Source organism: Phoenix dactylifera, unplaced genomic scaffold (genome assembly GCF_009389715.1).
Source record: "Phoenix dactylifera cultivar Barhee BC4 unplaced genomic scaffold, palm_55x_up_171113_PBpolish2nd_filt_p 000026F, whole genome shotgun sequence".
Taxonomy (NCBI): Eukaryota; Viridiplantae; Streptophyta; class Magnoliopsida; order Arecales; family Arecaceae; genus Phoenix; species Phoenix dactylifera.
Window position 1 is genome coordinate 1970350 of NW_024067667.1, and position 14528 is coordinate 1984877.

The following is a 14528-nucleotide window of genomic DNA, read 5'->3' on the forward strand; positions in this document are numbered from 1 at the left end:
CAAGCATATTCTCCAGGAAGAAGTCACGTTTTTTGATAGAAAAATGCCTTGTTTAGCTAGTTAACCAAGCATGTCCAACAACCAAAAGGGACCATAATGTTTACATATTAGTAGGTCCTAGGTAAGGCGATCTTATTCCCTTCTATCAACAATAACATTTGTTACTAGAAATAGTATGCTTAAGTTTCTTTGAGTATTATTTTTTCCTTAGGCTTTTAGTGCTCTCAAAACTTTATTAGTTACCATTTTTGTTGGACACACATTGTACTTTAATTTTGGATGGATTGCAAACATAGATTCCAATGCACAACTTTTACTTTACTCCCTAACCACAAGATCAATATCATCTGACCAAGGTTTGCACTACTGAAACCAGCACCCCTACCAGTAGGCTGATCGTACGGTATGGTATAGTACCATGCCGTACCATTCCAGTACGTACCGACAAAGAAAAACTAGAGAGGGAGGAGAAGAGGAAAAGAGAGAGAGGGAGGAAGAGGGAGAGGAGGGAAGAGTGTGAGAGGGAGGGGAAGAGAGAGACCAAGAGGGGGAAGAGGCTTTCAAGCCCCTTCTCCTCCAGCTCTGCGTAATAGGGGCTCCAACCTAGTTACGTTTAGAGAGAGAGGGAAGGAGGGAGAGGGAATAGGGAGAGAGGCGGAGGGAGGCCTCCGACTCCACTATTTCGAACAAAATAGGGTTTAGGAGCCTTTTTTTTATTTTTGAAAGATTTAAGTTGGTTGGGCTTGCTGACTTCACTTAAGGATTTGGAAAATAAAAAAAATGACCTCTTTTATTTTCCAAATCTTTAAATGAAGTCGGCAAGCCATGCGACTTCACTTAAGTCATCAAAAATAAAAAAAAGGGCCTCCAACCCCTATTTCGTTCGAAATAGGGGAGCTGGAGGCTTCCTTCCGCCACCCTCCTCCCTCTCTCTCTCTCTCTCTCTTTCCCTCTCTTTTCTTCTCCCTCTCCCCCTCCCACAGCAGTTCCTCAAATTGAGGGACGGAACTGTGTCGGTCTGCCCCTAGTACGACTCAATATTTTTCAAACCGGGCGGTTCGGGATAGTGCCACCCTCCTTAATTTGACACATCTGCTCAACCTCCTTTGCCTTGTTCAATAGTGGTCATCTGTAGGAAGAGGAAATGGGGTTACTAAGTCCTGATCTTGCCCCAACATTTTATTGATTGGATTGGGTCCTTCAATGGGGCTGGCCCAATAGGCTTCATGAGGCCCCTTGTTAGTGCATCAGAACACTATCTAATTAATCGGGAATATGTTGGTTTTAAAAGTCGGAACCCAGCCCTTCCTACTAGCTCCTAGTTTTTGTCAGAATGTGGAAATTGTACTGTAATGACAATAAATTTAATATAATATATTGGTCTGTGATTTTTCTTAACTCATTTCATCCATCCACTCCCATGACCTTATAGCTTCATCAAAATTCTGCATCAATAGTTTTCTCCAGTCAATTCTTGGCTATAGTTTGGCAAATTTCTCTCAAGTCAAAGCTGACCAACATATATATATGTATTTGAATAACTTGTACAAGTGCATCGAAGCTTTTGTTCTGACCATCAGTAATTTTGATTCATAAATATCTGAGAGCTTTCAATCTTTCTTTTTCTAGCATTTATGTTTTTGAATTTGACATTGCTTTCTGTGATCTTCCATACTTTACAGAGGTGGCTGCTTGGCACAAAAACATCACATTGAATATGTGAAGATAAAGAGAATTTAAGAGTTAGCTATAATATATAGTTCATGTGTGTCATACGTGCTATATAAATTGAAAGTTAAAGGTTTAAATTTGTATGAAATAGTTTCCTTTGTGAACACACGCATGAAAAAGATCTATGATCTATTATTTTTTTTTATGCTGTAGTCGATTCATTTATTCCAATATTTGGATTTCTTACCCCTTTAGTGGAATAACATCATAGTTCACATTATGGATAACTTACCCTGTTTTTGACATCAGTTTGTCTTTCTCCTTCTGCAGATTGTATTGCTGCTTAGGCTTGTGCCACTGCTTCCATTTAACATGCTAAACTACCTCCTATCTGTTACTCCTGTTGGCATTGGAGAGTATATAATGGCTTCCTGGCTTGGAATGATGGTATGCTTGACATGCACAATCACTTATTTCAAGTTGTTAGCTAAGCACCTATTTGAGAGCATAGAATCACATTGTTATGCATTTCAACTTTGTTCACCATTATTTATTGCTATTACATATGAATTTCCAAGCCTAGAGAAATAAAATGTAAAATAATGCCTGTATATGTTTGTTTGTCTCTTTCTTCTTTTAGAAGGAAATCACATGTCATTCCTTGTTCCCCGAAATTTGTTTATTTTGATGTATTTGAGGATTTGAATTGATTCTTTTCTAGTATGATCTATTTTTTAATTGTAATATTATTGTCATCAAAAAGCTTCTTACTGCTGCACTTGTTATGATGTCATGCTAGACCTTGCTATCTGGATTTGGGCACAAATTTTGTGTTTATGTACATGTCTAAGTCTGAGAACCTTTTATTATTTAAAAATAGGTTTAATACCCTTTCAAATATGGATTATTGTATATTTGCCCTTCAAAAATCACTATTTGCATATGCGCATGTCAAACCATCTTTTTTTTTTGCATGGATGCCCCTCTTGTTAGATTTTTACGTATCGGCATCAAAAAATAAATGTTTTGAGTATCATTTGATACTTAACCTTTTACATTAATATCCCTGGAAAAAAATAGCATTCAGTTTGTATTGAAAAGAGCTATATTTTTACATACATTTTTCAGAGGTATTAATGCAAAGGGGTAGTAAAGTCATTTTATACTTAAAATAATTTTTTATTAATATCATCAGCCAAGAATGTAATAGGAGGGGTATCAATGCAAAAACAAGATGATTTGAAGTATATATGCAAATAGTTATTTTTAGAGGGTAAATGTGCAATATATATGTATATATATGCAAAAACCCCTTTAAAAATTTCTTCATGGGTAGCTATAAACACTGTGTCATAATTATTCCTATTTCCGAGTGTTGGAGGGAGGCACTTGGGGATAAACTAAGGGTCTGGATAATATAATGCATTTGTCTATGATTTGTATATTTTTCTTTATGTACCCCACACTAATACAACTTTCCTGCTAGTTGTCAGAGCTATGGGGGCTAGAAAGTAAGCAATTTTTCGCTGGCTTTGTTCTTTTCTAAGATCAGTAACTGCTGTTTTGTCCTTCAATTGCCTTTTTGGGCATTTGAGGCAGTATTAACTTTATTGTATTTATTGGATAGTTCCTGCACTTTGTTATGAATATTTTGTAAACATCATGCTGGCTTGTGTTGATGGATTTGGACTTCTTTTTCTGTTGTCTAAAGTCTCTTTTTACTTGTGGATTTTTGTGGTGTCTCTTATATATACATAGCTCATTCTGTGCTTTGAAAAACATTGTTCTTCATCTTTTAGTATTTATTGGAAGGTCCTTGCCCACTTCATTTGTTTGGTAATCTTTTAAAGAATCTTGTTTTCCAAAATTTTCTTAGTACTGGATTAACTTCTTCTTTCGCAATTCCTCTAAATATCAAGCTTGTGGTTGGCAGCTAAGAAGCTAACCATGTATGCCTCTTTAGTTCAAGAACATCAGCATTGTCAAACCTGTCAATGTCTCTACTCTTCCTTGATGTATCGTTCACCTGAGTTCAAGATGATCTGAGGCTAGATTGTTTGTTTCTCACCCTTCCAGTTGCTTGACTCTACTCTGGCCAAGTTTAGTAGTCCTGCATAAAATGAATAGGCCACCATCCATTCCTCTACAGTTCTCTATTTTTGTTGCTTTTGTTTTTGCTCTTTTCTAGTTCTAGATGAGCTTCCAGCTAATATCTGGACCTTTAACAAACTCCCTCGGTACTGAAACTTCTCTAGGCCATGATACTTGTGCCAGGCTAGCCATAGGCAATGAGACTTGTGCCGGGCGAGCCAAGAAGATCTCCTATAATGAGGATTTGTTATGCATGCCAAATATAACAACTAAAGTCATATGTAAACAGAACCTGATGTTCATTTGCATGTTTATAGAAAAAATTTTGAACTGTTGGACTTCTGACCAGATTAAAGAAAGACTTCTCAGTAAGGAACTAAAAATTTGTGAAGTATTTCTTTGTTGAATAGAATTCTAAATGTTTTCACGTTCCTGCAAGTCTGTGCAGTCCAAGAGAAGTTCCATTTTGATCTGTACTAGCTTGTGGTGTACATGTTCAGAGATATTGACAAAGTATATCCAAATAATACCCCCTCTTTGACCATCTTAATGCGTAATTCTCATATAGACAATTTTGCATTCTTTTGTCAACTGAGTCTTACTAGGTTGTTGCAATGTCCTCGACAATATCTATATCTAATGATGAAGCACTTCAGTTACAGGGATTTGCCTTGTATCAACGCTCTCATAGTGATGGTTTGAGAAAGCATATCTGCAAGAATGGAAATAGTGGGAGTTGATTTGTATGCATACACCTAGGGACACCATTTGTCCTACAATTCACGCAGTCAATAAGCTTCAATTACAGCATTCATACACTTTGCTTATGTGCTCCTTAATAAGCACAAGATTTTCTTATTAGGGGTTTGAATGCAATTTACTTCTCATCTCCTGGTGTGGGCTATGTATTTTAGAGACTTCTTTCCATCGAGGTTTTAAGAACTAGTGTGTTGAGGACCCCCGCAAGCCACGCCGCAAGAAGAGCAACAATCGCACACCAACTGAGGGCCAAAGTAGCCATGCCAACCAAAGAGGGCCATCGGACCACAAGGAGGCCAACGGAGGGCCAAGCCAAGGCCAACTACTTTGCTTGGAAAGCCTTGGCCAAACCCCTTCATGCGGCCGAGCACGCCCAACCTCGGCCAAGCCAAACATGTGCCCATGCATGCCCAAGCCTTGCCCAAGCATGCCCAACCTTGGCCAAACCCGCCGCGCGCACCGCCCCGCCAAAGCCAAGCCGCAGCCAAATCCTGCCGCAGCCAACCTCACTTGCTACAGTGCGGCGAGGTTCTTGGCCAAGAACCTCGCCTGCTACAGTGCCCGCGCCCACAGTGCCCGCGCGCCCAGGCCTGCGCACGCCCAGGCCCCTGCGCGCCCAGGCCCGCGCCCAGCCGCGCCCGCGCGCCCAGGCCCGCGCCCAGCCGCGCGCGCACGCCTGCCCGCCAGTGCGCCCAGAAGGCCGACCGCCCGCGCCCGCCCGCGCGCCAGCCCGCGCGCCCGCGCCCGCCCGCGCGCCCGCGCCCGCCCGCGCCCGCGCGCCCGCGCCCGCCCGCGCCCGCCGACCGTGCCCGCCCGTGCGCCAGCGCCCATGCGCGCGCCCGTGCGCGCCCGCCAGCCTGGCGCGCGCCCAGTCCCAGTCCCGCCCGGACTGGGACACGCCCAGCCGGGACGCGCGACCCGGTCAACCGGGACACGCATCCCGTGCGTCCGGTCCGCGGAACCCATGCAGATCCCACCCTCCATCCCTTTCCATCCAATGGCCAAAAAGCAAGCCCAAGTTCAGCCGTGGGAGGGCCCTTCTTGGGTGATCTTTAGCCATCCATCTCATGCCAATCAACGGTGGAAAAGCCTTGGAACCATGTGAAGACAAAGTGCCATGTTTTGTCTAGGGCTTAGGCTATAAAAAGAGATGTAAAGGGCCATTGAAAGGCATCAAGAGTTCTTAGAGAGTCATGTTGTTATGTCGGCCGTAAGGCTTGGGCGGCGTTTGTGCCGAATTCGGTCTTAGATCTTGTGTTCTAGGACTTGGGCTAGTGGTAGATCCATCAATCTCCACTAGATTGGGCTAGGAAGAGATCTCTTCAATCTCTTTCTAGATTTCTTTTGCTTTCTTTATTATTGTTCTTCGTTCTTCAAGTTAGTGGAATACAAATCAAGTTTTCTTTCATTATTGATCTCTTTCATTGAGTTAATCCACCGGCGTTACCTACAATCGGTCCACCATCAAAGTACTTTGGAGGCGCACGCGAGGAGCGCAAGGAAAAGAGGCTTGGTGAGGGGCTTTGGACCGTGAGCCCCCATCAAATTGGTGCTTTCATTGAGAGATCCTTTCAAGGAGGTAACGCTTGAATACCAATCTTCCAGATCTGAATTTACGTTGCATATTCTGTTAGATCTAAAGTTAAAATTCAGATCATAGTTTTTGGGGAAGTTCATAAAAATTCTGCATCCTATATTGGGCTTGAATTTGTATTCGATTGGGGGATGTTTAATTTCTGTTTTTATTATTGTAAAACCCCTGTCGGAGGCTGATTGAGTGGTGTACACGTCAGAAGGGTTGGTTCATCCATTGGGTGACAACCGCAGGAGGATTGGGGACTGGTTTGTGAAGTTTCTGTGTTGCAGAAAAATTCTGCAACAAGGTGTTTGTTTGGGGTGTTAAGAACAGGGTTTTCTGAAGCTTTAATTTTGATTTTTTGTGGGGAGTTTCAGAGCTTATTATTCACTGTAATAGGCATCCTCACGTGTTGTTTTGCTTCTGTTTTGAGGGAGATATTGGCGGCTGAAGTCAGTAGACTGCTGCAGAAATTTTCTGCAACCCAGAAATTTTTGTGCAGCAAGTTTTGGGGATTCTTGAGTTCGGATTTTTGGGAGTTTGAGGGGCTGTTGTATCAAGGTTTTAGAGTCCTAAAACAGAGGGTTAAAAGGAGATGGAGTCCCCCCATTATGATAACCAAGATAGGAGGTTAGAAGCCCTTGAAGTTAGTTCGGCCAATCTTAACCGGGCATTGGAAACTTTGTCCAATACCATGGCTGCAAATATGGCTGAAATAAGGAGGGAAAACAATGCCAACATGGAGAGGTTGGAAAGGAGGATGCTAGAGAGGGAACATAAGAGGGTGCAAGAAGAAGTGCCTAGGTCGCATGTTGCACGGCAGGGCTGGGCAAGGTATGAGAGCGATGCCATTAGTGTACAGGGTACACATCATGTCGATCATGGCATTAGGCACCATGGGCGAATGGGAGGAAGGATTGAAGCCGAAGGCTTAGTGTTTGAGAGGTGGCTTGATGATGAGCGGGTTAGTAATGGCCATAACAATCATGATGAGGCCGATAGTGAACCCGAAGATCGCCCCTTCCATGCTCAAAGGCCTTATGGCCGGAGAGAACCCATGGCAAGTAGAGGAAGAAACATGCGGGGTAATGACTTTGGAGATGATGACTATAGGGGTCCACGGCCTAGAGAAGAAGGGCTTAGAAAACCCAAAATTGACTTCCCAAAGTTTGGTGGAGGAGACCCGTATGAGTGGCTTGACAAGGCGGATCAGTACTTCGACGTTTATAACATCCCACGGGCTGATCGGGTGACCCTAGCCAGTTTCCACTTAGAGGGTAGGGCTAGCCGATGGTGGAGGTGGATCCGAGCCTTGTATGAGAAAGAAGGGAAAAGGTTAGGGTGGACGGCCTTTATGGACGAATTCATGAAACAATGGGGACCATCCCCCGTTGTCAATCACCATGGTCAACTTGCAAAACTTAAACAGGAAGGCAAAGTCCAGACCTACATCGATGAGTTCCGGCAATTACAAACTATGGTCAGCGGATGGTCCGACGAAGCCTTGCTTGGTACCTTTATCGACGGCCTCAAACCATGGCTAGCTAAGGAGATCAAACTCAAACAACCAACGCGGCTACAAGAGGCGATGCGCATGGCGGAGATCCTAGACCAAAGCTACAACCCGGAACGACGTTCAACCAAGGATGGTGCCATCAGCAAGCTCACCAAACCACAACCATCCAAGGTAAATTTCAGATCAAAAGAGATAACTTCAACAGGTTCCAAAAATCAGCAAAGGGAGGTAAAGAAATTGTCACGTGATGAGCTACAAGATTACATAAAAAAGGGTCTATGTTTCAAGTGCGGTAAAAAGTGGAGCCGGGAGCATCGTTGTAAGACCGGCCAAGTCTACGTCCTTGATGCAAGTAGCGACGAAGAGCTCGCTGCATCTGAAAATTCAGATAGCAGCAGCGAGGAAGAAGATCACCCCGAAGAGACCGAACCATGTGCAGAAAATCAGCATGCCGAATTGTCACTCAATGCACTTTGCGGCGCACCAAAACCCTCCACAATGAGGCTCATGGCTTGGATCGGCAAGCATGAAGTCTCCTTGTTAGTGGACAGCGGCTCTTCTCACAATTTCATCAACTCAGCAATCGTGCGAAAGGTTGGACTCAAAGGTACATCGGTTTCACCGTTTGAAGTCAAAATTGCTAGTGGTGAAAAATTACTATGTGCTGAAATTGTTAATAATGTAAAGATGAATGTACAAGGGGTGAGAGTTAAAGCCGACCTACATGTACTTCAATTAGTCGGCTTAGACATTGTCTTGGGAAATGCATGGTTACGTAGTCTAGGCCGGGTGGTGACCGACTTCGATGCAATGACCATGGAGTTTAAACTCGGTGGCCGAAAGAGGACATGGACGGCCTTGAGCAGCAAGGAAGTACGGCCTTGCGAGGCCACCATGATAGAAAAACTTTGCAAAGGAGGGGCTAGCTGCTTTGCCGTTGTTATGGCTAGCCCAAACCAAGATGGTCCTCTCCAAGATGATGCAGAAATCCAGCAGCAGCAGCAAGCACTTGAGGGGCTGCCACCACCAATCCGGAGGGTGTTAGAGGCTCATCAAAGTGTCCTCCAGAAGCCTACTTCCCTCCCGCCACAACGAGACTTTGATCATCCGATTCGGATGAAAGATGAAGCTGCTGCGGTCAATGTTCCACCATACAGGTACGCACACTTTCAAAAGGGAGAAATTGAGCGTCAAGTTGATGAAATGCTTAGCCAGGGGCTGATCCGACATAGCTCGAGTCCCTTCTCCTCACCCGTTCTATTGGTGAGAAAGAAGGATGGCTCATGGAGGTTCTGCACCGACTACCGAGCTCTTAACGAAGCAACCATCAAAGACCGTTTTCCGATCCCAACGGTGGACGAGATGCTCGATGAATTGCATGGTGCCAAGTTCTTCACCAAATTGGACTTACGAGCTGGCTACCATCAAATCAGAATGAAAGAGGAGGATGTGCACAAGACGGCCTTCAGGACACATTCCGGCCACTACGAGTACTTGGTGATGCCATTCGGTCTATGCAATGCGCCATCAACATTCCAAGCGGCCATGAACGAAATTTTCAGACTCTACTTGCGAAGGTTTGTCTTAGTATTTTTTGATGACATCTTGATATATTCCAGATCCATGGACGAGCACCTTGAGCACTTGGAGATTGTTCTACGCACCTTGGAGGAGCACCACTTTCACATCAAGCCTTCAAAGTGTGCATTCGCACAAGCGGAGCTCGAGTACTTGGGCCACATAATTTCAGCCGAAGGAGTTCGTGTGGATCAGCGAAAAATTCAGGCCATGCTCGATTGGCCATGGCCGAAGGATATCACGGCCCTAAGAGGATTTTTAGGGCTAACAGGCTACTACCGACGATTCGTAAAGGATTATGGGCTGATTGCAAAGCCACTGACCACCATGCTGAAAAAAGGAGGTTTCATGTGGACTATTCAAGCACGCAAGGCATTTGAAGACCTCAAGGAAGCTATGACACAAACACCGGTACTTGCCTTGCCCGACTTTTCCAAACCGTTCGAGGTCTACACCGACGCTAGTGGCGAAGGTATAGGTGCTGTTTTGGTGCAGGAACGACGACCCTTGGCCTTTATTTCCAAAGCATTAGGGCCAAGAAAGAAAGCTTGGAGCACCTACGCAAGAGAATTGTTGGCGGTTGTACATGCGGTGAAGGTTTGGAGGCCATACCTTCTCGGCCGACGCTTCACCATCATCACGGACCAGCAAGCCCTTCGCCATCTACTTCAACAGAAGATAGTGACTCCCGAGCAGCAAAAATTTCTTGTCAAGTTGCTGGGATTTGAGTACGACATCATCTATCAACCCGGCAAAGAAAACAAAGTGGCTGACGCGTTGTCGCGAAGGAAGAACGACCAGATGTTGTGGGTGGCTGAAGACATGAATGAGCCGCAGAATTTTGCAGCAATCAGCGGCGTTGATTGGAGGATTTGGGACCGAGTTCGTGAGGCATCAAAGCTTGACGCCCGAGCACAAGAAATCCAAGAAAAACTAGATGCAGCGGCTACGGGTGTTGCAGAATTTAAGGTACGTGATGGTCTGATTTTTTACAAGGGAAATGTCTATGTCCCCGACGTCCCCGACTTGAGAAGAAACATCTTAGACCACTTCCACAACAGCAAGGAAGGTGGCCATTCAGGTTGGCTTCGCACCTATCTTCGTGTGAAGCACTTTTTCTATTGGGAAGGGTTGAAGCGCGACGTCAAAACCTTGGTGGCCGAGTGCGAGACATGCCAGAAGACCAAATACGATCCACGGGCACCCACCGGACTGCTGCAACCACTTCCCATCCCCAACATGATATGGGAGGATCTGACCATGGACTTCATCGAGGGACTACCAGCAAGCAAAGGCTACGAAGTGATCCTAGTGGTGGTTGATCGGCTAAGTAAGTATGCACACTTCATACCTCTTAAACATCCTTACACAGCCAAGTCAGTTGCACATGCATTTGTGGAGACCATTGTTCGACTCCATGGAGTACCAAGGAGCATCGTCACCGACCGAGATCGAGTCTTCATGAGTACTTTCTGGAAGGAGCTGTTCACCTTGCAAGGAAGCAAACTGAAAGTCAGTTCCTCTTACCACCCGCAGACGGACGGACAAACAGAGATAGACAACAGGACCTTGGGGCAATACTTGCGCTGCTTCTGCCATGAGCAACAATCACGATGGGAAGCTTTCATACCCTGGGCTGAATTCTGGTATAATACTTCCTACCACTCATCCATTAAATTGAGTCCTTTTGAACTTGTGTATGGGAGGCCCCCTCCACTATTGACTACATATGAGAGGGGCACGGCCCGAAGTGAGGAAGTTGAACAAGAATTAATGGCAAGAGACGAAGTCCTAGCAAATGTAAAAAGAGAGCTTCGGAAGGCACAAGAAAGAATGAAAAGGTACTACAACCAAGGTCGCCGAGAAGTTGTCTTCAACCCTGGCCAGTTTGTCTACCTAAAACTGAAGCCCTACCAACAGAAATCATTAAAAGACAAGTTCAGCCACAAGCTATCTCAAAAATTTTACGGACCGTTCAGAATCATAGAACGCATCGGAGAGGTTGCCTACCGACTGGAGTTACCCGCCTCATCTCATCTGCATCCAGTCTTCCATGTGTCGTTGCTCAAAGAGAAGGTTGGTGACCCGACATTAGTTACACCGGACCTACCCACATTTAATGAAGAGGGTCGACTGCTTCTACAACCAGTTGAAGCTCTCAAGTACCGCATATGGAGACGAGGCCGAGAACGACGCAAAATCTGGCAAGTCTTGATTCAGTGGGGCGGCTTGCCCAAGGAAGATGCTACGTGGGAGGACTATGACGAGGTCTCTCAGAGGTACCCTAACTTCATCCTTGAGGGCAAGGATGTTCTTCAAGGGAGGAGGAATGTTGAGGACCCCCGCAAGCCACGCCGCAAGAAGAGCAACAATCGCACACCAACTGAGGGCCAAAGTAGCCATGCCAACCAAAGAGGGCCATCGGACCACAAGGAGGCCAACGGAGGGCCAAGCCAAGGCCAACTACTTTGCTTGGAAAGCCTTGGCCAAACCCCTTCATGCGGCCGAGCACGCCCAACCTCGGCCAAGCCAAACATGTGCCCATGCATGCCCAAGCCTTGCCCAAGCATGCCCAACCTTGGCCAAACCCGCCGCGCGCACCGCCCCGCCAAAGCCAAGCCGCAGCCAAATCCTGCCGCAACCAACCTCACTTGCTACAGTGCGGCGAGGTTCTTGGCCAAGAACCTCGCCTGCTACAGTGCCCGCGCCCACAGTGCCCGCGCGCCCAGGCCCGCGCCCAGCCGCGCGCCCACGCCTGCCCGCCAGCGCGCCCAGCAGGCCGACCGCCCGCGCCCGCCCGCGCGCCCGCGCCCGCGCCCGCCCGCGCGCCCGCGCCCGCCCGCGCGCCAGCGCCCAGCCGACCGCGCCCGCCCGTGCGCCAGCGCCCACGCGCGCGCCCGTGCGCGCCCGCCAGCCTGGCGCGCGCCCAGTCCCAGTCCCGCCCGGACTGGGACACGCCCAGCCGGGACGCGCGCGTCCCGTGCGTCCGGTCCGCGGAACCCATGCAGATCCCACCCTCCATCCCTTTCCATCCAATGGCCAAAAAGCAAGCCCAAGTTCAGCCGTGGGAGGGCCCTTCTTGGGTGATCTTTAGCCATCCATCTCATGCCAATCAACGGTGGAAAAGCCTTGGAACCATGTGAAGACAAAGTGCCATGTTTTGTCTAGGGCTTAGGCTATAAAAAGAGATGTAAAGGGCCATTGAAAGGCATCAAGAGTTCTTAGAGAGTCATGTTGTTATGTCGGCCGTAAGGCTTGGGCGGCGTTTGTGCCGAATTCGGTCTTAGATCTTGTGTTCTAGGACTTGGGCTAGTGGTAGATCCATCAATCTCCACTAGATTGGGCTAGGAAGAGATCTCTTCAATCTCTTTCTAGATTTCTTTTGCTTTCTTTATTATTGTTCTTCGTTCTTCAAGTTAGTGGAATACAAATCAAGTTTTCTTTCATTATTGATCTCTTTCATTGAGTTAATCCACCGGCGTTACCTACAATCGGTCCACCATCAAAGTACTTTGGAGGCGCACGCGAGGAGCGCAAGGAAAAGAGGCTTGGTGAGGGGCTTTGGACCGTGAGCCCCCATCATAGTGCCGGTACCTATGTCAGTCATTAGTTGGCATGTTTCCATGGCATGCGCACTTTCTGACATAAGACACAGCTGATGTAATCTTAGGGCTCCATCTTGTACATAGTTTATGTTTTTTGTTGTTTTTGTGTTTTTCATCCAAAGCCATGTTTAGGCTTGGATTTTTAGTCGAGTCATATACTAGGACTGCCAAGCAAAAAGTGTCCACCTAGGTGTGATAGGAAACCTAACCCAAACCTAAACCACCACACTTATTTGCTTGAGCCTTGGTCTTTCTTCAATGCCCATGGCCATCACTCATCTCTAAGAATGAAGGAGGATGGATGATAGTCTTGGAAATAGAGTTGTGCATGTTGAATGTATGGAAGAAGGGGGAAAGGAAGTTAGAAAAAAAAAACACCGTTCGCGTGAACAGTAACCTGACCAGAGTTATTGTTCATGGAACTGTAATCCGACCCGAGTTACAGTTCACAAAATAGTAATGGACGGTTGGACAGAAGATAAGGACGAGTGGGGGAAAGATAAGGGCTATTAAGGAAGTTGTTGGATAAGGATTAGTGGAAAAGTTATAGGAACCATTTTGAAGGATTTTTAAGAAGATTGTTACAGCTGTTTTTTGGGCCTATAAAAAGAAAGGACAATAGTGAAAAAAAAGGAAGAAGAAGAAAACCTAAAAAGGTGAGTGCCACCATGGGCGAAGCCCTGAGAAATTCTTTTTCTTCCACTTTCATCCTGCTTCTTAACCTATTTCTTCTTGGAGCCACCTTCCCGACCTCGTCATCCTTCGTCTCGATGTCTTGGTGGAGCGCGGCCTGAAGATTCTCATTGGATAGGAGAGACCAAACTCGCAGAGGTAATTATCCGACTAGTTCTATCACCATCTTCTACCCAGTGCTCATTACTTCATCCATCAATCATTATTTCTACCCAGTACCCATCATCATTACCATCGTTGTCATCTATCACATCCTTGGAACCTGAGTTTACTAGCAGTATATTTTTTTTATTGTTCTGTTGTAGTTATTTTCAGTTTGTTGCACTAGTTATATTTCATTGATTAATCTTCATTAATAAGATATCTCTTGTTTTGTTTTGTGTTCACATACCTCTATGATGATCTTTTGGGATGATGAGCATTTGCTGAAGTGTCTAATCAATCGTACCATAATTGACTATTATGAAATCAGTCTACACCTGTAGTAGTCGATTATAGGTTGCACCAATAGCACAAGTGGCATGGAGCAGCATAAGCTGACTGCAGCAGCATGTGCCTACCCATGCCACCAGCATGGCCAGCACCTCAATCTTTGCCCTTCCATTATCTGAATTCACACTATTCCCTCTTATAAATTTTGAAAGTAACAACCTCAAACAATTTGACATTGCTTTAGATATGATTTTATGGTTAATTTTACATTCCTAATTATTCTATAGTCCTCAGCATTCGTACACCTGCTGCAAGATTGGTTTCTAAACTGTCGCTCAAGGATGAGTAAATTCTACAGATGAGTAAGCCATCAGGTCCAGGCACTTTATCCAATCACAGCTGTTCAAAAGCCTTTCTCATGACCCCCTTTGCTGTATTGCCTTTTCACAAATTGTGAACCTTCTTCTTGGAATCTAGTTGAGAACCGGGCATTTCTGCCACAGTCATATTTGTCTTTCAAACTTGTTAATAGTTTAAAAACTAATCTATCTTCTATCAATTCATTAGTAATGAAATAAATTATACCCTATCAAGATCTGCCAATTCC

At 45.7% G+C, this 14528-nt stretch overlaps 1 protein-coding gene across 1 annotated transcript in view; it reads left to right on the forward strand.

Moving 5' to 3' along the window:
* Positions 1–14528, forward strand: part of LOC103712321 (TVP38/TMEM64 family membrane protein slr0305-like) — a 29574-nt gene that overhangs the window by 9541 nt on the left and 5505 nt on the right. Inside the window, exon 6 of the mRNA XM_026806663.2 lies at positions 2002–2118. Within this exon, the coding sequence (XP_026662464.2) occupies positions 2002–2118 (117 nt within the window). The remainder of the gene's footprint in view (positions 1–2001; positions 2119–14528) is intronic.